The sequence below is a fragment of the Phyllobates terribilis genome, unplaced genomic scaffold, assembly GCF_046119375.1.
Source record: "Phyllobates terribilis strain yellow unplaced genomic scaffold, ASM4611937v1 Scaffold_9__5_contigs__length_417890890, whole genome shotgun sequence".
NCBI lineage: Eukaryota > Metazoa > Chordata > Amphibia > Anura > Dendrobatidae > Phyllobates > Phyllobates terribilis.
In genome coordinates, this window is record NW_027362769.1 from 404011144 (window position 1) to 404034643 (window position 23500).

The window sequence follows — 23500 nt, forward strand, 5'->3', positions numbered from 1 at the left end:
AATACTTAAAGTTAAATATGTTTTTTTTGGATTGTGTTGAGTGATGGTGACCGTAATCCATTCCACGAATTACAAGTCCATACTCCAATTGACTATTATTTCAGGGATATGACATTTATACCTACACTTATTTTATTGTTTTATGAATAGTGATGAGAGAAAGTGGTTGTTACTTGACTTTTCACCGAATATCACGACATTGCTTGACAAACATGTGCAACCTCGACATGATTTGTGGCTGTCTAACAGCCACAAAACATGCGCCCGCGGGGGAATCGAACATGTCACTCCAGCACCCGTGATACTTGGCGCATTCCCGAGCACCCTAGAGAAACTCGAGAAACGGGCACTCGCGCTCATCACTATTTATTACATTCTGAAAAAGTATTGACAGAATCATCAGGTTAATGGATCTTGACAGTGGTTGCAGAGATGACACAAGCTAACATCTCTTTCCATGAGCTCCTCAGTTTGGGATTATCCAAAATGTGCAGAAAAGCTTGAGTTGGGTTAAACAAGAAAATCAATATAAAAATTATCCAGTACCCGCAACTGTAAGGAGCAAAAATGGAGTAATGGTTAAAAAACATTGCCAAGTAAAATACAAAATAGAGAACTAGGAAGCGCACCATTTTATGGATAACACTTTTATACAATGTCAAGTTAATATCACCTGAAGTCATTGTGTCCTTCATCTTCTTGATATGAAGCTTCAAGAATCCAACAGTAAGGATGGTAGCAATAAAAGAAAGCACAAATGGCACACATATCAACCCAAAAATATAACCACCCACAACTGCATTGTATGGAGTTATCTCTAGAGAATGGATGAATGGATTGGTAATTGAGTTATTAATGGGAAGGACTTGTGGAGGTGTGTAAAAAAACAAGCTTAGAGAGCAAGTTGCCAAAGACACCAACTTCACCACCAAAATCTGCCAAGGGATGATAGAGCCGATGTTCGCCTTCACCCATATAACAAAGCCCTGTTGCACATGGACAACCTTAATGAAATAGAAGAAGCAGAGGACGGCAGTGAGCCATGAGCTGGAGCACATGTAGTAGATGGAGAATAAGTTGGCTATGTTTTTGGAATTCCAAGTTTTGAAGAAACCAGTCTGTAGGATGTCAGAGAAGAAGTTGGAAGCTGTCACAATGGTAAGAATGGTCCCAGAGACATTTAGGGCCACCTGGATTTTATCTCTGGATTTTAGATGTTTCTTTCTCTTCCAATCACATAATATCACAAAAAAGATGTAGAGATTGATGATTATTGACACAAATACTTCAACAGATAGAACCAATATACCCATTATGAATGCGGGGCTCCTCATGTCAACACCCATGAAGAAGAACGTTTCTGAAACTCCTTTCTTAAGCCAAGATATCCTGGAAAAAAAAATTGAGAAGATGAGAAAGCGGGACAGCCTGGTATATTATGCAGCTATGAGAAGAGTGGCTTTGAATATGCAAACACACAACCTGTGGAATATATCACAGACCTTTCCATAACAAAAGTGCTTTCTGATTAAGATAGATGGATTTTCCTGCAGACAGGCAGGAAGGAAAGAAGGAAAGAGGCAGGCAGGCAGGAAAGAAAGAAGGCAGGTAGGAAGGAAAGAAGGCAGGAAAGAAACATAGAAAGAATGTAGGCAGACATGAAAGAAAGAAGGCAGTGAGGGAGGGAGGAAGGATGGAAGGGAAGGAGGAGGGAAGAAAGGCAGTGAGGAAGGAAGGGAAGAATGAAGGAAAGAGAGGAAGGGAAGAAGGAAGAATGTAAAGGAGAGAGGAAGGGATGGAGAAGGGGAGAAAGGGAGTGAGGGAGGAAGGAAGGATGGGAGGAAGGAAAGAAGGAAGGGAGGAAGGAAAGGTGGAAAGGAGGGAGGAAGGAAAGGAGAGAGAAAAGAAAGGAGGAAGAAAGGAGAGGCGGAAACAAGGAAAGGATGAAATAATGAAGGAAGGGAGGAAGGAATGAAGGGAGGAAGGAAGGGAGGAAGGAAGGAATGAAGGAAGGAAGGAAAGGAGGGAGGGAGGAAGGATGGAAGGGAAGGAGGAGGGAACAAAGGCAGTGAGGGAGGAAGGAAGGATAGAATGAAGGAAAGAGAGGAAGGATAGAAGGAAGAATGGAAAGGAGAGAGGAAGGGAGAGAAGAAAGGAGGGAGAAGGGGAGAAAGGGAGTGAGGGAGGAAGGGGGCATGGGAGGAAGGAAAGGAGGGAGGGAGGAATGAAAGGAGGAAAGGAGAGAGGAAGGAAAGAAGGAAGAAAGGAAAGGATGAAATAAGGAAGGGAGGGAGGAAGGAACAAAGGGAGGAAGGGAGAGAGGGAGGAAAGAAGGTAGGGAGCAAGGAAAGAAGCGAGGAAAGACTGGAGGGAGGGAGGAAGGAAGGGGGAAATAAGGGAGGAAAGAAGAAAAGTGAAAGGAAGAAAAGAAGGAAGGGTGGGAGAAAGGAAAGAAGGAAGGGAGGGCAGAAGGAAAGAAGGGAGGGATGGAGGATGGGAGGGAGGAATGAAGGAAGGGAGGAAGAATTGGAGAGAGGGAGGGAGGAAGGAAGGGATGAAAGGAGGGAGGAAGGGAGAATAAAAGGGAGTAAGGATAGATGAGAGGAAGGAAGGAAGGAAGGAAGGAAGGAAAGAAGGAAAGAAAGATATCTTCCATTACACATACATGAGCTTGTTGTACATATCATTCTAAAACTTTGGGCTTTGTTGTGAAGTTGCACAGTTCATGTGGCTATAAAGTCTTTATTTTTATAGAAAGGTTTCCATTTGTGCTGAGCAAAATTGCAAAAACTCTAATTCGTACGTACTCTTAAATTTGTTTAGGAAATTTGATTTTCATCAAATTTATTTAATATAAATCGAATATGCATTATTATGCTCTGACGGTTGTCCATAGCACAAAGCATAATTAACACAGGTAAATAAAAAATAATTTGAATTATACTCTCTTAGTCCTCCCCAGTGCTGCCACACAGTCTCACACCGATCCCGTCAGCTTTACAACATTTTTTTTGCCACTATTGAAAGTGAACTTGGTTTGTCTCTCAACACAAGACTTTGGAGTGATTTATTATTAATTGTTAAAGTGATATACTTTATAATTTGCTGTATAATTTGTTTTTTCCCAGATCATTCAGTCATTGACATTGTTATGACACTTTCTAAACCTGCTACTCTGGCAAGAAGCAATTTTCATTATCTCTAATATTGGTTTATATATGAGGTGACATTAATGACAATTAGATAGATTTGAATAAATAACCTTTGGATCTCATCCATCCACTTAACAAATGCACAAAAAAAATAATTTCTTAATATCAGTCAAAAATCGCCACAGTAGATTATGAGAAGTTGCTGAGTGACTGCATTTACATTTATGGCTGATTTTAATTTACATTTATTTATTTATTTATTGTTGTGAACTTAGCAAGAAAAGATACAAGCAAGAATTTTAATTATTGATGAGAAAATCTTCCAAAATTCAATTTTGGCAGGTTGCACAAATTTGGCCAGGAAATTCGATTTGTATAAATCTTTTTCAATGCAAACATGTATACTGTACATTAGTATGCTGTGAAGTTTCTCCAGACCCCTAGCTTAATAAAAACATAAAAAAAAAAAAAAAGTATACTCAACTAGACCAAACCTGTCCCGCCTCGCAGTCCCACTCAAATCTAGTCAATGTCTTCAGCTCAGTCAACAATGCTGTCGTCACTCGGCCATCGTCAGCTTTTTCTGTCACTCGGTATGGTTGGCATCTTCCAGCTCCATGCATCTTCGGCATCTCTTGTTCTTACTAGGCCACAATGCCGTTACATCCTGCAATATTGTGATATCATGATTAGTGATGAGCAAACGTGCTCACCACTGCTCGGTACTCGCCCTACCATCACTATGCTCGACAAGCTTGGCGAGTATTTCCGGGTTGCTCGAGCGGGAACTCGGGTCCCCTCCCTGCATGTTTGGCGCTCTTTAGAGAGACACCACTATTGAACCCAGAGCAGTGTCAAAAGGTTGTTGGTTGGATAGCAGAGAATGCTTCCAGCCACTTTGCCACCACCACCACCTCCCTGTCTTCAACACGGTCAAGACACAGTAGCCATGAGTCTTGACCGAATATTCCTCACCCTCATCCTCCTTCCTCCCACCATGCCGAGTGCCCAGAGACAACTGATCCCACACTTGGACACTCAGAAGAGCTGTTCACTTTTCCATTTGTAGATTCAGGCCTCTCGCCCGGCCCGCTTCAAGCGAGTCAAGAGGAGAACACGTGTAGCGATGCCCAAATATTGGAGCAGCCACGGTCACACAAAGGCAACAGTGGGAAAGTGCAATTACTGGCGCAAGAGGTGGATGATGATGATGATGAGACACAATTGCCAGAAAGTCAGGAGGAGGACCAGGGTGTGGAAGTGGAAGATGAGGTGGTGGATGACATAGTAACTGACCCAACCTGGCAGGGTGACATACAGAGTATAGAAAGCAGCACACAGGGGGAGGGAGGTGTAGCACCACAACAGGCAGGAAGAAGCATTGTGGTGGCCGCAGACACAAGGCGGGAAAGTGTTCCTCGTAACGCCAACACGACAGAAGTTTCCAGTACAACTGTTAGGTCTTCCCGAGTCTGGTTATTTTTTAAAGACTTTGCAGATTACCCCAAAAAGTCCATCCACCGCCAGCATGATCAGACACATGGTAACAAAGCAACTGACTAAGTGGGCCGAACACCAGGGTCCAGCAACAGTGTCTGCAGGTGACACCACTGCTTGTTCCGCTGTTGTGCGTCCACACCAATCCCCTGTCCATGGCGCATGCCAAGATGTCACCCGCCCTGCACCTGTCATTTAACACTCTTAACTATCACCATCAGCAAGCACGTCCACGTCCTTGTGCCAGTGCAGCGTTCAGTTGTTCCTACCCCAGTCCTTGGAAGGCAAGCTCAAATACGCAGCCAACGCCCCACAGGCTACACTACTAAATTCACACATTTCGTGAACGCTTACGCTCAAAATGTTGCCTTTTAGGCTCATGGAGACAGAAGCTTTCCGTAACCTCATGGCAGTGGTTGTCCTTCAGTATTCGGTCTCCAGCCGCCACTATTTCTCCCTGTGTGACGTCCCCGCATTACACGAGCACATGTCCCACAATATTAGATGTGCCCTCAACAACATAGTTACTGGGAAAGTCCACCTAATCATGGACATGTGGACAAGTGGTTATGGGCAGGGACGGTACATCTCGCTGATGGCACACTGGGTTAATATAGTGGAAGCCGAGACACAGTTGGACCTTGGGATGGAACGCGTCTTCCCGACGCTGAGAGTTTCGGGACCATGGTCAATCAGGGTTGCCCCCACATTCTACAGTTCCTGCACCTCCTCCTCCTCCTCTTCAGCCTCCATCTCCGAAATGACCACATCAGTTGCAAGCTGAAAGCACTGCAGCACTGCCTCGGCCATGCTGCAACAGGCTGTCCTGAAGCTGATATGCTTAGGTGACAAACCGTACAAAGCTAAAGAGTTGTGGACAGCTTTGAAAGAACAGGCAGATCTGTGGCTGACACCGCTGACCCTACAGCCAGGCATGGCCGTGTGTGACAATGGCTGGAACCTGGTGGCGGCCCTGAGGCGAGCTGACACATGTACCATGGAAGGCCCTTGTGCTTAATCTCGTGGTTCAGCAGTTTCTCAAAACCTACTGCCTGTGTGATCATTTTAGAAAGTCAGCTACAGCTTCTGCCTTTTGCCATGCTTCAGCAGCGTTTTTGAAGCTTTCAGCTCACTGACTGATCTGCGATGTCCCCACGCTTTGGAACTCTACATTGCTGATGTTGAGAAGGATTTGTGAGTCGAAGAGGGCAGTTGTTGCCTACCAGCATCAACAAGGCCGTTGGTATTCAGGTCAGACTCCACACATAAAACCTCAGGAGTGGACATAGATGTGAAACATATGTACTATCCTCCAAAACTTTGAGGACTCCACCAAGATGGTGAACGGCGATAACGCCATAATTAGCGTTACCATCCCGCTTCTCTGTCTTTTGAAAAGCTCTCTGCTCACAATTAAAGAGGATGCATTGTAGGTGGAACACGATGAGATGGAGCAAGGAACCATACAGGGTGATTACACACAGCCAAGCCTCATCTCATCCCAACGTGGATTGGGTGACAATGAGGAAGAGGAGGAGGAGGAGGAAGAACAGGAGCTAGTTTCCTGTGCTATAGACTATACTACCTGCACAACTGTCATACTGTCTGTTCACCGTGGATGGCCTGAGGACAAGGAGGAGAAGGATGAGGAGGAAAGCATGGTCAGTCCGCCTCTTGGTGAGGACAGAGAAGTCTTGCCTCTTTGCAGTCTTGCACACATGGCTGAGTTTATGTTACACTGCCTTTCCCGTGACCGTCGCGTTGTCCAAATTTTGGGTGACAGTCATTGTTGGTTGATGACACTTCTAGACCCACGCTACAAGGAGAACTTTATATCTCTTATTCCCACACTGGACATGACTAATAAAATGGGGCAGTACAAGAAGGCCCTCTGTTGCGGAATTATTAAAAAAATTACCATCTGAAAACGCAGGTGGCAGAGGTCACAGTTCGTTGGACAACAAAGGAGTACAAGTGAGAGAGACACAAATGCAATTGAGCAGTGGCAGAGGAACACTGTCAAAGTTCTGGGACAGTTTTCTTAGACCTTCCCATCGCACAAGCTCTGATGCGTGGGGTACGCTCCCAAGGAGGGCAAAGTTTGGGAAGATGCTGAGGGAGTACCTTGCTGACCATACCAACGTCCTCCGTGATTCCTCTGTACCTTACAATTATTGGATATCCAAGCTGGACACGTGGCATGAACTGTCTCTCTATGGCTTTGAGGTCCTAGCCTGCCCTGCCGCTAGCGTTTTGTCAGAGTGGGTTTTTAGTGCCGTCGGTAGAATTATAACCGCCTGCCAACTGAAAATACTGACAGGCTGACTCTTATAAAAATGAAGGGCTGGATTGGGCCAGACTTCTCAACACTACTGAATGACAGCAGTGTAACATAAACTCAAATACAGTGTCTTTTTTTTGGGAGATCTAACTCTATTCCCATGCACCTCTGTCTTCACACCCAGACATAGACATACGCGTTTTTCTATTTGCTCTTGTCCTCCGCATCCTCATCCTCCACGACCATATCACCACCATATGTACCATATCAACATATCTACGTCTCTTGCAAGGGGCATTGGAGTTCCTCCAAATTTTTGGCAGCCATTGCTTCACTGCATAGGCAAACAGTATGGGAGACACACTTCCTAATAATGGAAACATTGTTTTCAAGAGGCCCTCCGACCTCTACGTATCTTGCAAGGGGCATTGGAGTGCCTCCAAATTTTTGACAGCCTTTGCAGTCACTGCATAGGCAAACTGTATGGGAGACTCTATCCTTTCTAATGGGAATATGTCGTTCCTGTAGCCCTGCTCTATGTGTCTTTAAATTGTTAGTGGGGTTTTTCCTAAATTTTGGCAGTCGTTGGACTTATTGCATACCCTATAACTGAATAGCAGACCCTCTCCTTTCTAATGAGAACATGTCGTACTTGTTACAGCGGTCCAGCTCTGTGTCTTTAAATTGTTAGTGGAGTCAATGCATGGGCATTACCACTATAGGAGACCTGCTCCTTTATAATGGGAACATTTTTTTACTGAGACCCTCCTCTATATCTCTTCAAAGGGGTATTGGGTTGCTTCCAAATTTTTGGCAGCCCTTGCAGTCACTGCACACGCAATAACAGTATAGGAGACCTATTCATTAATAATGGGAACAACAAAGCATAGCTGGCTGGCTCCCTAACAATAGCAAGGGCCGACTACTGGCCCTTGAAGAATAGTAAGGCTGTAAAAATAGTGTTTGTGACTTTCACAATCCCTTCATAAATGAAACAGGATGTGTCCGATCATGTCTCACACACCACATGGCCAGATAAGGTTGCAAAATGTAAAAATGACATTTCCCGGTGAATGCATTTGTCTTGTTTGAAAGCAATGCAAAAGTGCAAAAACGCATCAAAAACGCTACGTGTGAACATAGCCCAAGGTGTGGAGGAGCATTTTTGTTTTTGTATATTTATTTTGCCTTATATACAAGTCATTACCCTGGAAAGGATGTTACTTAACATATTTCCCAGGAAAATCCATTTTGGTTTCGTTTTGTATGTTTTATTGTGAGTCCGTAAAAGTGGCATAATACTCTGACAACGTTGTTGACAGCAGTGATCTGGGAGTCAGAGATGCTTCCAGGGGTCTTCCCCATGCTGTTCCCATGACATTTGAGCACAGTTCCCATTGATTTGTGCAATCTTTAAGCCCTCTGCAGACCGCCGGGGGGAGCCGCCGGAAAAATGCTTGAGTTTCCCATAGACTTACATTGGGCTCGTTACTCGGTCCGAGTACTCAAGTATAGTGTTGAGCCACCCCCGTAGTGTTCGAGTTCGGTTCGGTTCGTCGAACACCCGTGTGTTCGCCGAACTGTTCGTCGAACTGTTCGTCGAACACCTTCGAACACCGTTAAAACCAATGGCAGGCAAACAAAAACACATAGAAACACATAGAAAACACCTTCAAAGGTGTCCAAAAGCTGACAAACTGCTCAGAAAACATAACTAACACATGGAAAAGTGACAAGTACATATAGTCATGCGAAAATAAAAGAGGTGGAGGAGTAAAAGGAGGGGGAGACACAGATATAGGCATGTCATGTCCTTCTAAAATCCAAAAAGTGAGAAGCCGACACGGCCAGTCCGCTCCTGCCCGTGCCAGCTCCGTGTCGCCGGGTTTGTGCCAGAGCCGCGGTGAACCCTGACGGCCAGCCCCCCTCTCCCAATACTGGTGCCTGTCCGCTGGTGGGTCGAGCGAGCCCCCCTGTGGTGGAGGCAGCTCTAAGCTTTTTAATTTAAATTGTCTCTCTAATTTGAATGAATACACTTTAAATCCATTTACAAGGATCTATTGGAGGGCAAGTCTCATGCCAGCAGCCGCGGTAATTCCAGCTCCAGTAGCGTCCACTAAAGCTGCTGCAGTTAAAAAGCTTTTATAAGGATCGAGCTCGGCTGTCCACCGCAAGGCATCCTACTGCCAGTCCCAGCCCCTATGCCTTGGGGTGCCTCCTGATGCTCTTCACTAAGTATCCCATGGTCCCGAAGCATTTCCTTTGAAAAAATTAAGTGTCTAAACTACAGGTGGTGCAGCTTGCTTAACAGCCGGGATAATCCGCTCACTAGCAGACATTGCTACTAGGCACAAAGTATTTCCTGGGCTAGATGCAGTTAAAAATTTGTAATTAGATACTCTCGTTGGATGCTGAGAAAGCATTCCATAGAGTCTCCTGGCACGCCATATATGATTCTCTTAAAAAGCTTGGGGTAGGGGTCTAGGGGACCCTTTTATAGCCAAAATCACGGCCCTGTATCGCAATACGTCACCTAGGCTGAAGATAAATGGAACTGTAGCACCCTGAGGGCTCGGTTGCTACAGACGTATTGCACCTCACCCAGAGGTGTGATATCTCACTCTCAGGTAAGGATGGAGTGTGGATCAGGACCCGACACCTGCATGCATTACACCACATTGCCGTGGGGCAGGGCGACCAATATGCCCCTGAGATGGGCACGACAGTCCCTGTCCCTGGCTGGAGTGGGGGGAGGGAACACTGAGGAAGGGGAACCCTGTAGTGCAGGAGCAGGGAGGAAGCAGTTCCTGGGTGCATTGAGAAGGGAGTATAAAAGGTGGGCACCATCTTAGTTCAGTGCAGAGAAGTCTGAGCAGAAGTGGCAGGGAGCAGGGGCTCTGCATGAGCTCTGCTCCGGAGGCGGGCCTAGTAACAGAGGCCCAGGCCTGGAAGAGGGAGAAGGAAGGAAGAGGAGCGGAGAAGGCTCCAGGAACGAGGAATGAAGGGATCCCAGGGGTGCGGACGGGCGAGTCGCCACCGCACGCCCGAATCCACCTGCGTGGAGGGGTCAGGCCAAAGGGGGAGTTACTGCTGCTGCCCTGCACCATCACCCCCATCCTCCGCATACACTGCCCTGAGGCTATACTCCTCCCGTGGGGAGTTATGCTACGCTCTGCTGCACCCACAACACCAGCCTCAGTGGTCTGCCCTGTAGCGGCGGTTCACTCTGACCGCAATCCACGGGTGGCGTAGTCGGACATTTAAACATGATAACCACATAAATAGTTCCGCCACTGGTTTGACCGCCCTGAGCCACGGAACCGGGTCGCCGCCACGAAGACTACAACCACCAGCATCCACCAAAAAGGGTCCGGCTCCGCGTGTCCCAAGGCCCAGGGGGTGCGTCAGAACATTTTCATCACCTTTCACAATCACCAATGGGACAAGGCAGTGATGTCCTCTGTCCCCTCTCTTATACATCCTAGTGATGGAGCACCTGCTCTCATCAATTCGCCATAACCCCAATATTAGGTGGATTGAGGTGGGAGGCACCGAGTACAAGTGCTCTCTATTTGCTGATGATGTCCTAGTATATATCACTCAATCACATATATCCATCCATGCTGTTATGGCTGAAATAGATCACTTTGTTACATGGTAAAATTTTAAAATCAATGCAGCGAAGTCTGAGGCCCTCGATGTCTCCCTCCCCAAATCCATATAGGATTCCATCCAGTCCAACTTTCCCTTTGCCTGGCCCTCACAGGGTATCAAATACTTAGGAATTCCTATTCATAGAGACCTCTCCCATCTATGTTATCTTAATTTTGGGCCCTTTATTGAACAACTCCATACAGACCACGGTTGGCAAGTTAGAACTGTAAGATTCACTACGTGAACCACTGGTGTTTTGTGGAAAAGCACATGTACACTGCGTTCCAAATTATTATACAAAAAGTGTTTAGGAGTGATAAGGGAAGAATTTGTTTGTTTGTCAGTTAAACTCATTGATGGTGATGTGTGTCAGGGCTCTTTATATCACTGTAAGCAATTGCAGACACCTGTGCTAATTAGTTTGGCAGGTGTGTCCAATGAAAGGCAAGACTACTTAAGAAGGCTGTCTCACATTATTAAGCAGCCTACATTTTCTGCCAAAATGGGAAAGAAAAAGGATGTGTCGGCTGCTGAGAAGCAACAAATTGTGGAGTGTTTAGGTCAAGGCATGACTACAATCAACATTGTGCGATGATCAGGATGAAGTGTCTTGGCAATCAAGAAGTATGTAGCTGATTCACAGTACACACGTGTGCGTGCTGATAAGGGCAAATTGAGGACTCTTTCCTACAGGCAATTACGTCAGGTTGAAAGAGCAGCGGCAAAAAAGCCTTGTCATAGCAGCAGACAAGTTTTTGAAGCTGCTTGTGCCTCCAACGTCCCCCGAACAACAAGATGCAGGGTCCTTCAGAGGTTTGCAGCTGTGCATGCGCCATCCTGTCGACCTCCTCTATCCACTTCACACAAGCAGAAACGGCTCCAGTGGGCCAAACATTACATGAAGACTGATTTCAAAACTGTTTTGTTCACGGATGAGTGCCGTGCAGCTCTCGATGGTCCAGATGGATGGAGTGGAGGATGGCTGGTTGATGGACACCCCACGCAAACACGGCTACAGCGCCAACAAGGAGGAGGTGGAGTAATGTTTTGGGCTGGAATCATGGGGAGAGAGATTGTCGGCCCCTTTAGGATCCCTGAAGGCGCTAAAGATGAACTCCATAATGTATGTGGATTTTCTCAAACAGCACTTCCTGCCATGGTTCAAGAAGAAGAACCGTGTATTTCACAGCAAGATCATTTTTCTGCATGATAATGCACCATCTCATGCTGCACATAAAACATCTGCATCTCTGGCTGATATGGGCATAAAAGGGGACAAACTTATGGTGTGACCCCCATGCTCCCCTGACCTCTACCCCATTCAGAACCTTTGGAGCATCATTAAAAGGAGTGTCTATGATGGCGGGAGGCAGTTCACATCTAAGCAACAGCTCTGGGAGGGTATTCTGTCCTCATGCAAAACAATTGAAGCAGAAACCATCCAAAACCTGACAAATTCAATGGACGAGAGAGTTCAGAAGCTCCTTTCGAACAAGGGGTCCTATGTGAAAATGTAACATCACCTAGAATAAAGTTTTGAGTTGAAAACTGTTTGATTTCAGTTTCTAACAACCTGCTAATGCTTATAATTTCAAAAATGACCATTTTTTTGGTCTTTATTAAAATGAAAAGGTTGATCGAAAAGTTTGGGGGATCTAAGAGTGTGGCAACCCAGTAGTCATGATTACTTCGAATTCTGACAATATGAGGGTCATGCTGCAGGTAGTGCAGCAAGAAGGCACTTATGTGCCTTGCGCATCTCGGAGCCCCAAAATTATTTTCCGGGCTAGATGCAGCTAAAAATTATTTTTAATTTTAAATCTGGTGAAGCTTTAGTATAGATGGCCTAATAGGATCAGTGCTGCACACTGCTACAAAGCCCAAATACTTTTCCAGTCAAGATACAGATAAACATGATTAGTAATTTGAAAGCTTAAAACGGTTGGTAGGGTGATTTTAACCAATCATCAAGCTTTTACTCTCCCCAGGATGACACAGGGGTAGAAAAGTCGTTTCGGATCCATGATTTGTTCATCTTTATGAACGTGAGTCTGTCTACATTATCAGTGGAGAGCCGCGTGCGCTTATCTGTCAGCACACCACCAGCAGCGCTGAACACACGTTCAGACAGAACGCTGGCTGCGGGGCATGACAAGATCTCCAAGGCGTAAGTGGCTAGCTCCGGCCATTTATCCAGATTGGAAGCCCAAAAAGAGCAAGGGTCCAGTGACACAGTCGTGGCTTCAATGTTTACTTGGAGATACTCCTGTACCATCGTCTCTAGGCGTTGACTATGTGTCAGACTTCTTGTCTCCTGTGGCCTTGCAAAGGATGGGCTAAAAAAGTGGTGAAATGATTCCGCAAAATTGATGTTACCAGCAGATACTGTGGTTCTGTTACGGTTTGAGTGCTGAACACTTGACGGTCCCACGGTTGGCAAGTTGGAACTGTGAGATTCACTACGTGCACCACTGGTATTTTGTGGAAAAGCACATGTAAGATTCTGCAACAGTCTCTGCTGATACTCCTGCATGCGTGCATCCCTTTCTATGGCAGGAATAATTTCTGCAAATTTACTTTTGTACCGGGGATCTAACAGTGTGGCAACCCAGTAGTCAGGATTATTTCTAATTCTCACAATTCGAGGGTCATGTTGCAGGTAGTGCAGCAAGAAGGCACTCATGTGTGTTGCGCATCCAGGAGCACCAAGTCCCTGTTGTGTTGGTGGCGAGGTAACAATCATGCTTCCTTCCTCTGTCCTCTCCCCCCAACCTCGCACAACAGAAATGTGATCAAGGTCTCCCTCATCTGATGAGTCTTCCATCAGTTCGTCCTCCACTTCTTCCTGGGCTCCTGCACCTTCCTCACTAGTTTGGCTGCTACCATGCGCCCTGGTAAAACCATCTCCCCCACCCTCACATGCCTGCCGCCTTGGTGCTGCCGACCGTCTGGACCTTGCAGATGTTAGCCCTTCCGCATACAACTCCTCCTCCTCTACTTCCTCCACCTCCTCTTGTGCCACCACCTGACTCCGAATTCTGTTTAACATGTGCTCCAGCATGTAAATCACCGGAATAGTCATGCTGATAATGGCATCGTCAGCACTAAACATCTTCGTCGCCATTTCAAAACTGTGCAGAAGGGTGCATAGGTCCCTGATCTGAGACCACTCCTCCAGCGTGATTTGCCCCACCTCTGAATCTCGTTGGCCCAGGCTATACGTCAGAACGTATTGCACCAGGGCTTGTCGGTGCTGCCACAGTCGCTGCAACATGTGCAGAGTTGAATTCCACCGGGTAGGCACATCGCATTTTAGCCGGTGAAGTGGCAGGCCCAACGACTTCTGTAGAGATGTAAGTCGCTGAGCTGCGAGATGCGAACGGCGGAAGTGAGCACACAGCGACCGTGCCCTCTGCAGAAGGCCATCTAGTCTGGGATAGTGGGCTAAAAATTGCTGGACAACCAGGTTCAACACGTGAGCCATACAAGGCACGTGTGTGACATTGCCCCGGCGAAGGGCCGCACCCAGGTTTGCAGCATTGTCGCACACGGCCTTCCCTGGTTTCAGGTCCAGTGGAGACAACCATTCATGAAATTGGTTCTCCAGAGCTGACCACAACTCCTCAGCTGTGTGACTCACATTTCCCAGACATTTCAATGTAAAAACCGCCTGATGACGTTGAGCCCTACTGCCAGCATAGTAAGGAGGTGTGCAGGATCCCTTCTGCGCAGTTAGAAAGCTTGTGGCATGACCAGACAGGCTTTGGGTGCAGGTGGAAGACCGAGAGGAGGTTGAGGAGGCAGAAGCAGTGGAGGAATTTTGACATAAAGAGGATTGACGCACAACTCGTGGGGATGGCAAGACTTGGACAGCAGCCCCTTGTCCTGCTGTCACCATAGTTACCCAGTGCCCAGTCAGCGACATGTAACGCCCCTGTCCATGCCTACTCGTCCAAGTGTCTGTGGTGAAATGCACCCTGTCACACACAGAGTTTCTCAAAGAAGCGGTGATGTTGTGTGCGACATGCTGGTGGAGCGCAGGCACACCTTTCTTTGAGAAGTAGTGCCGACTGGGCATCTGGTACTGGGGCACTGCGACGGACATAAGGTCTCGAAAATCCTCTGTGTCCACCCGGCGGAAAGGCAGCATTTCTGTAGCCAAGAGCTTGCAGATGGTGAAATTCAACCTCTTAGCTTTCTCATGGCTAGGAGGAAATGGTCTTTTACTTGTCCACATCTGAGGGACCGAGGGCTGGCTATTGTGCTTAGACGGGGTTGATAAGGGTGTCCCGGGCAAACTGCCGGTCTGTGAGGAAGATGCAGGCGGACATGTTAGGTTGCCTTGATCCAAAGGTGGTGCTATCGATGTCGGACAGCGCTCAACACCAGCTGGTGTTACCACCTCCAAAGAAAATGATGACCTGCCAATCACGCTGGCTGTTGCGGGTAAAGAGGTGGCAGGTCTGCGCCCCAAAACAGGTGTGACTGCTGTCCCCCCAGTCACAGAGGATGAAGAGGCCGCGGATGCACAAGATATGGCAGACGGTGATTGGCCCGGCCGGCTAGGCCGCATTGTAGCACACTGAGCTTCCCACTGCAACTTATGCTTCATGTCCATGTGCCGGTTCATGCATGAAGTACTCAAACTATGTATTTTTTGGCCTCTACTTAGCTTTTGCTGACAAATGTTACAGATAACACGAGTTGGGTCATCTTTATCGATCTGAAAAAATGCCCAGGCTATGCAAGGCTTAGCACCCATGCGACCTGAAGAGCCACCACGACTTGTGGTGAGAGGCAGAGTTGTGTTTGAGGATGCAGTTGTTGACGTGCTTCCAGTACTACGTCTCTGTCCAGGAAGGCGCAACCTGACATCGTCGTCACTAGCATCTTCCTCCACCTCCTCTGCTGACCTCATCTCTTGGCTGACTGTGGGTTGACAGTAAGTGGGATCTCCGACCTCATCATCATCACCCTGTGCGTTATCACACCCGTCGTCCTCAGAGCCAACCTGTTCCTGCCCTGACAAAAAACTAAAGTTGTCGCTCCAATCAGGTATTTGAGTCTTATCATCGTCTTCCTCATTGTCTCCACCAACAGGAGTTACAGTTTGGGAATGAGGGTCTACATTATGGTCAGAACCTTCTGCGTCTGGTCTTGGATCCGACTCATAAAGATTCTGGGCATCAGTGCAGATCATTTCCTCGTCTGGATTCACAGAAGCGCTGGAGTCGACCTCTAATTCCCAGGCTATAGTATGAGTAAACAGCTCTGCAGACTCAACCATCTGTTCTACCTCATACTCAGACGGGCAGCTGGAGATTTGGGAGCTGTGAGGAAGCAAGTGCGATTTGGGTGACACCTTTGAGGACTGGAGTATTTGTGATGTTGAAGTTGATGTGGAGGAGAGCCCACTTAAAGGAGCACTTGATATCCGTTGAAGCACCTGCTGTTTTTGTGCCTCATCTGGAATTTGTAGCCATTGGCGTGGCCGTAAGAAAGGGATCTTATCACATTGTCCGCTAAAAGAAGTAGACATTTTAGTTTGGCTGGAAGATGGTCTTTCTTCTGCAGATGTTACTGTTGCTTTAACACCTACCCCACGGACACAACCTTTTTTCCCCTTCCCAACACGCCTATTCCCCTTTCCACCAGCAGCAGGCCTTTTTCCACTCATTTTGGTGGTTAACTAATTCACAACTCTGGAGTTGTTTGCACAAAAAAACAATGGATGGTAACCGAGCAGAGCTGAGTGGCCAAACTGTGGTATTAGGCCAAAACTATTGGCTGGGTTAGATGCAGAAAAAAATTATTTTGAATTTGCAACCTGATGGAGGTCAGTATAGATGGACTAATACAAATAGTCCCACACACAGCTAGAAGCCCAAATATTTTTTCAGAGGTACTGTAGATGCAGATAAAAATTAGTTTTAATTTGCAACCTGATGGAGGTCAGTATAGATGGACTAATAGAGAAAGTCTGACACACTACTAGAAGGCCAAATATTTTTTCAGAGGTAGATGCAGAAAAAAATATATTCAGTTTGCAACCTGATGGAGGTCAGTATAGATGGACTAATAGAGAAAGTCCCACACACAGCTAGAAGCCCAAATATTTTTTCAGAGCTAGATGCAGAAAAAAATTATATTCAATTTGCAACCTGCTGGAGGTCAGTATAGAAGGACTAATAGAACAAGTCCCACACACTGCTAGAAGCCCAAATATTTTTTCAGAGCTAAATGAAGAAAAAAATTATTTTTAATTTGCAACCTGATGGAGGTCAGTATAGATGGACTAATAGACCAAGTCCCACACACTGCTAGAAGCCCAAATATTTTTTCAGAGCTAGATGCAGAAAAAATTTTTTTTTAATTTGCAACCTGATGTAGGTCAGTATAGATGGACTAATAGACCAAGTCCCACACACCGCTAGAAGCCCAAATATTTTTTCAGAGCTAGATGCAGAAAAAAATTATTTTTAATTTGCAACCTGATGGAGGTCAGTATAGATGGACTAATAGACCAAGTCCCACACACTGCTAGAAGCCCAAATATTTTTTCAGAGCTAGATGCAGAAAAAAATTATTTTTAATTTGCAACCTGATGGAGGTCAGTATAGATGGACTAATAGACCAAGTCCCACACACCGCTAGAAGTCCAACTATTTTTTCAGAGCTAGATGCAGAAAAAAATTATATTCAATTTGCAACCTGCTGGAGGTCAGTATAGAAGGACTAATAGAACAAGTCCCACACACTGCTAGAAGCCCAAATATTTTTTCAGAGCTAAATGAAGAAAAAAATTATTTTTAATTTGCAACCTGATGGAGGTCAGTATAGATGGACTAATAGACCAAGTCCCACACACTGCTAGAAGCCCAAATATTTTTTCAGAGCTAGATGCAGAAAAAAATTATTTTTAATTTGCAACCTGATGGAGGTCAGTATAGATGGACTAATAAACCAAGTCCCACACACTGCTAGAAGCCCAAATATTTTTTCAGAGCTAGATGCAGAAAAAAATTATTTTTAATTTGCAACCTGATGGAGGTCAGTATAGATGGACTAATAGACCAAGTCCCACACACCGCTAGAAGCCCAACTATTTTTTCAGAGCTAGATGCAGAAAAAAATTATATTCAATTTGCAACCTGCTGGAGGTCAGTATAGAAGGACTAATAGAACAAGTCCCACACACTGCTAGAAGCCCAAATATTTTTTCAGAGCTAAATGAAGAAAAAAATTATTTTTAATTTGCAACCTGATGGAGGTCAGTATAGATGGACTAATAGACCAAGTCCCACACACTGCTAGAAGCCCAAATATTTTTTCAGAGCTAGATGCAGAAAAAAATTATTTTTAATTTGCAACCTGATGGAGGTCAGTATAGATGGACTAATAGAACAAGTCCCACACACTGCTACAAGCCCAAAAATTTTTTCAGAGCTAGATGAAGAAAAAAATTATTTTTAATTTGCAACCTGATGGAGGTCAGTATAGATGGACTATTAGACCAAGTCCCACACACTGCTAGAAGCCCAAATATTTTTTCAGAGCTAGATGCAGAAAAAAATTATTTTTAATTTGCAACCTGATGGAGGTCAGTATAGATGGACTAATAGAACAAGTCCCACACACTGCTACAAGCCCAAAATTTTTTTCAGAGCTAGATGAAGAAAAAGATTATTTTTAATTTGCAACCTGATGGAGGTCAGTATAGATGGACTAATAGACCAAGTCCCACACACCGCTAGAAGCCCAAATATTTTTTCAGAGCTAGATGCAGAAAAAAATTATTTTTAATTTGCAACCTGATGGAGGTCAGTATAGATGGACTAATAGACCAAGTCCCACACACTGCTAGAAGCCCAAATATTTTTTCAGAGCTAGATGCAGAAAAAAAATTTTTTAATTTGCAACCTGATGGAGGTCAGTATAGATGGACTAATAGACCAAGTCCCACACACCGCTAGAAGCCCAAATATTTTTTCAGAGCTAGATGCAGAAAAAAATTATTTTTAATTTGCAACCTGATGGAGGTCAGTATAGATGGACTAATAGACCAAGTCCCACACACTGCTAGAAGCCCAAATATTTTTTCAGAGCTAGATGCAGAAAAAAATTATTTTTAATTTGCAACCTGATGGAGGTCAGTATAGATGGACTAATAGACCAAGTCCCACACACCGCTAGAAGCCCAACTATTTTTTCAGAGCTAGATGCAGAAAAAAATTATATTCAATTTGCAACCTGCTGGAGGTCAGTATAGAAGGACTAATAGAACAAGTCCCACACACTGCTAGAAGCCCAAATATTTTTTCAGAGCTAAATGAAGAAAAAAATTATTTTTAATTTGCAACCTGATGGAGGTCAGTATAGATGGACTAATAGACCAAGTTCCACACACTGCTAGAAGCCCAAATATTTTTTCAGAGCTAGATGCAGAAAAAAATTATTTTTAATTTGCAACCTGATGGAGGTCAGTATAGATGGACTAATAGACCAAGTCCCACACACTGCTAGAAGCCCAAATATTTTTTCAGAGCTAGATGCAGAAAAAAATTATTTTTCATTTGCAACCTGATGGAGGTCAGTATAGATGGACTAATAGACCAAGTCCCACACACCGCTAGAAGCCCAACTATTTTTTCAGAGCTAGATGCAGAAAAAAATTATACTCAATTTGCAACCTGCTGGAGGTCAGTATAGAAGGACTAATAGAACAAGCCCCACACACTGCTAGAAGCCCAAATATTTTTTCAGAGCTAAATGAAGAAAAAAAATATTTTTAATTTGCAACCTGATGGAGGTCAGTATAGATGGACTAATAGACCAAGTCCCACACACTGCTAGAAGCACAAATATTTTTTCAGAGCTAGATGCAGAAAAAAATTATATTCAGTTTGCAACCTGATGGAGGTCAGTATAGATGGACTAATAGAATGATGCTATGCCCAAAAGATTTTACTTCACTAGGTGCAGTAAAAAAATTGGTATTCTATACACAGGTGTTATATCTTGCAACACAGATAGGCTACTCCACTGACTAACACACTCTGCAATAGGCCAAAAAGGATTAGCTTTGCTAGATTCAGCCAAATGCTGTGAAAAAAACTTGCACAGCACTGGCACAGACCTGCCTGGCAAAAACTGATAGGAACTGATGTAACCTAGTCCTGAAAAGGACTGCAATTACAATTAGTCTTTACTCCCACAACCTATCTATTTAAGAGCACAGACCTCCCTGATAAAAGTCGTAGGAAATGCTGTAACCTAGTCCTTAAAAGGACTGCAATCACAACTATTCCCTACTCCCAAGCTATCTGTAGATTTGTGCGAAAATTGGCTTGAAATTAACAAGGTATAGCGCACACAGCAACAGCGGTGCCGTCTAACACGCAGCTGCAGCAGTGAGAAAATGGTGGCGACGGGGAAAATGGCTTGGTCTTATAGGGCAAGGACATGTGACATACACTGCCAATGACACATGCCCTTGCTTGTGTGGAAAAAGCACTTCGCTCCGTGTGTGTGAAGCGAAGCGCCCCCTGGGCCAGTGTTGTTAGGGATACCCGGAGCCGGATCAGATGGGGGTTGTAGTCTCCGAGTGGCGGTGACCCGGTCCGTGCCCAGGGTGTCAAACTCAGTGTGTGGCAGTCCTTATAGATGTTACTAGATGTTCTTTTGTGTCGACTACGCCACCCGTTGAATTGCGGTCAATACGGCCGCCGCTGCAGCAGGGTCCACTGAGGCTGATGATGTGAGTGCAGCTTAGGTAGTATAACCTCCAACGGGAGGGGTATAGCCTCAGGGGGTCAGCCGTGGAGGATGGTGGTTGTGAAGGTGCAGCAAGGAGACTCAGAGGCATAAAATGCAGTTCCAGGGTTTTACTTACTGGTGTTGCTCAGGTCACTGTGTACAGCAGTGACCACCCAAGCCGTGCTGCGTCCACCAGGTCCTGGACTCGGTCAACTCCCAGGCAACTCCGGAGTGTGGTCCTGAGCTCCTTTCTGTCTCTCCCTTCTTCTGGCCGTTCCCACCAGGGATCCACCTAAGTCCGGCTCCCTCGGGCCTCTTGTTGGTCAAGCCTCCTCTGGGCTCCCTGACCCTATTCTTGGTCTGCCTTCCGGGTGGATTTAGTGGGTGATCGTGGCAGATCCTGCCCACGACCTCCGGTTCCTGGCTAAGGTGTGCTGTAGCCTCTGCCAGCTTGGGATCCGGTACCCTGTTGCCGACCCTTCACCCTATTAGCTCTCTTATGGGCTCTTGGGGTCCCCTCTGCGCCTCTGGGTCTCTCTCTCTTCTCCTCTGCTCTGCTTCTCAGGCTCTCAGACAGACTGACGTCTCACAGACTGACTGACCGACAACTGACTGACCCTGATCTAAGATGGTTCCCACCTTATATACTCCCTCTATGTGTGAGCTCAGGTGACCAGCACCCAATGAGCTCCTAGCTTTACCCAGGCTGCTCCCCCTATCTGCCCCTACACTACTGGGATGTTCCACCCCCCTCCCACTCCAGCCAGTAACAGACACTGTCGTACCTGCACATTTCTCTAGTGGGAGTACCATCGGTCTGTTCCTCGGAAATGGGATGTGTGTAGTGCATGCAGCCTACTAGCTCAGTTCCACACTCCATCCTTACCCGGGAGTGGAATATCACACCTCTGGGTTGAGGTGCAATACCCCTGTAGCAGCCGAATCCTCAGGGTGCTACATTCCCCCCTGGTAAATCACAGCACGTCCTCGGGCTGTAAGATATAAAAAACATCCAAAACATACAATTTTTTTTCATAAACATAAACATAGAAAACATCATATATATATATCAGCAATAAACTTTTCATATAAAACTCTTCATTGGAAACATTCTTGTTCCTCCGGCCACGGTGCAACTTGTGACCGGGTAAGGAGCGACAGTCTCTCTTGGAAGAAAAACAGTTTCCTATAAAACCGGTAGGGGGCGCTTTAGGAAGCGCAACTATATACAAGGGAATTATGGCCGCTCTCAGTCCTCGGCCAGGTAATGGGAATAGGGACACACGGGGTTAACAGTTCACTCTTGTCCCAACGGGGACATATTTTAAGCAGCAACAGTTCTTGGTACCCCGACGGGCAACTTTATACAGTCTCTCTCTACCGTACTTCAACGACGGCGTCCTCCTGCTCTTTCTTTAGATTCTTCAGACCCGTCCGGGTCCTCTTGCTCCTCCTCACACCGCAGCTCCTCCTCCGTCAGGCGATGCACATGGAGGGCGTAGGGTCCTTTGGCACACTTGTGCCGGGTGAAGGTGACCTCGTCCCCTACATACAGGTCACGACCTCTGTGTCCCTCCGGCAGATGGCTTTCTACGTCTCTGCGGGTCACAAAGACGTCGCCGGGGGTATGATGGTCTCTAATGAAGCCCCACCCATGCTGCATGTTGAATTTTATCACAGTCCTGGTGGCACGGGGACCATGAGCTGCACGGGGTTTCCTCCTGGTCCGGCTCTTCTGCTCCGCGCTCCTTATCTGCGCTTGCTGTTCCCGGACCCGCCTCTCTCTCCGCTCCCTCTCGAAGACCTCGAGCTGCTGCCGGCAGCACTCTGCACGCTCTGCTGCGGCCGCCCGAGTCTCCTGAGTGAACCCCATGAGGTCTTCTCCGGTGGGGTCCCACTCAAACTGTGCCTCTTCCAGCGGGGGTGAGGTCCTCTTTACAGGCTTCGGAGCCGGAATCAGGGGCTCGCACATGGGTCTTGCTCTCTGGAGTTCCAGCTGAATGTACTCCTGGGGCCATACAAAGGGCTGCCCATCCGGGCACGTATGCTGGGCGAACAGGTCCTCACCCAGGTGCGGCACTCTAGATGTTGAGGGCGCGTTGATGGTAGCGGCGCCCGGGTTGACCAGGCCTTGCGACCAGGCTTGGGGAACCCTAAAGGCAAAGGGCACCGTAAGAACGGCGGCGCCCGTGGTTACTCGGCCTTGCGGCCAGGCTGGTGGCTCCGCGGAGGTAGGGGGCGCTGTTGGTATTGCGGCGCCCGGAGGTACTAGGCCTTGCGACCAGGCCGATGGTATTTCCTGTTTGGCCACGCTCGAGGTCGAGGCGTGTGACGTCACAGGGGTCGCGGCCGCGGTTTCCGGTTGAGGCCTAGTCGGCGGCGGTGACGATGCAGCGACGGGCACGGCAGGGGGAATTTCGGGCTCTGCGACGGGGAGCTGGGGCAGGCACGCGGTTTCCCGGCTCGGGGTAGAGACGTCCCCTTTTCCTGCCTCCATTCGTTCGGCTCCCTTCTCGGCGCCGTCTCCTGCCTTCATTCCTCCTGCGCCATCCTCAGAGGCGGTCTGTCTCCTCGTCTCGGTTGGCGTGCTCCGCTGTCGGGTTTCGGTCTGCTGGGCCATCTCTCGGCTCCACTCCGCCAACGTCTCCCGCTGCACCCGGGCCATCCTCCGTGCGAGGCCCTCCAACGCGGTCTGTGCACACTCCCGGTCTCGGGGGAGCTGTGCTAGGATCTCCAGCAGGCCTTCTGGAGTGGCGACCTGCAACAGGCTCCTGACCACTGGGTCGGTGCTGCCTGACTCTCCCTCCATCTCCGGGTAGGCTCTCTCTGGACTCTCTTCCAGACGTCTTGTCTCCGGGTGCGCTCTCTCCAGACTGCTCCAGGCGACACCCATCTTTGTTCTCTTGTTCTGTCTCCGCCCACATTGAGGGTGGTCCCGGGGCAACTTTGTGATTGTCAGTTCCAGGGGCAGTTCTCTTACGCTGATGGACACTTCCAGCATCACAGTCTCTGTTGGTGGGCGCGGTTTCCGCTTTTGGCGCCATTCTTCGACCTGGCCCACGATGGGAGGTGACCTCTTGCCACCCTCTGGCACGCCCATAATGGCGTCCTCTCTTCCAAGGCGGGAAATCTTCGGAAATGGCGGGAAAAAGCTGCAAAT

The 23500-nt window shown here is 47.0% G+C and overlaps 1 protein-coding gene across 1 annotated transcript; it reads right to left on the reverse strand.

The window, feature by feature from the left end:
- Positions 1-404: 404 nt before the first annotated feature.
- On the reverse strand, positions 405-1313 carry LOC141161445 (taste receptor type 2 member 4-like). The gene has a single exon (XM_073646253.1). The coding sequence runs from the start codon at positions 1311-1313 to the stop codon at positions 405-407; it is 909 nt and encodes a 302-aa protein (XP_073502354.1).
- Between the last annotated feature and the right edge of the window lie 22187 nt (positions 1314-23500).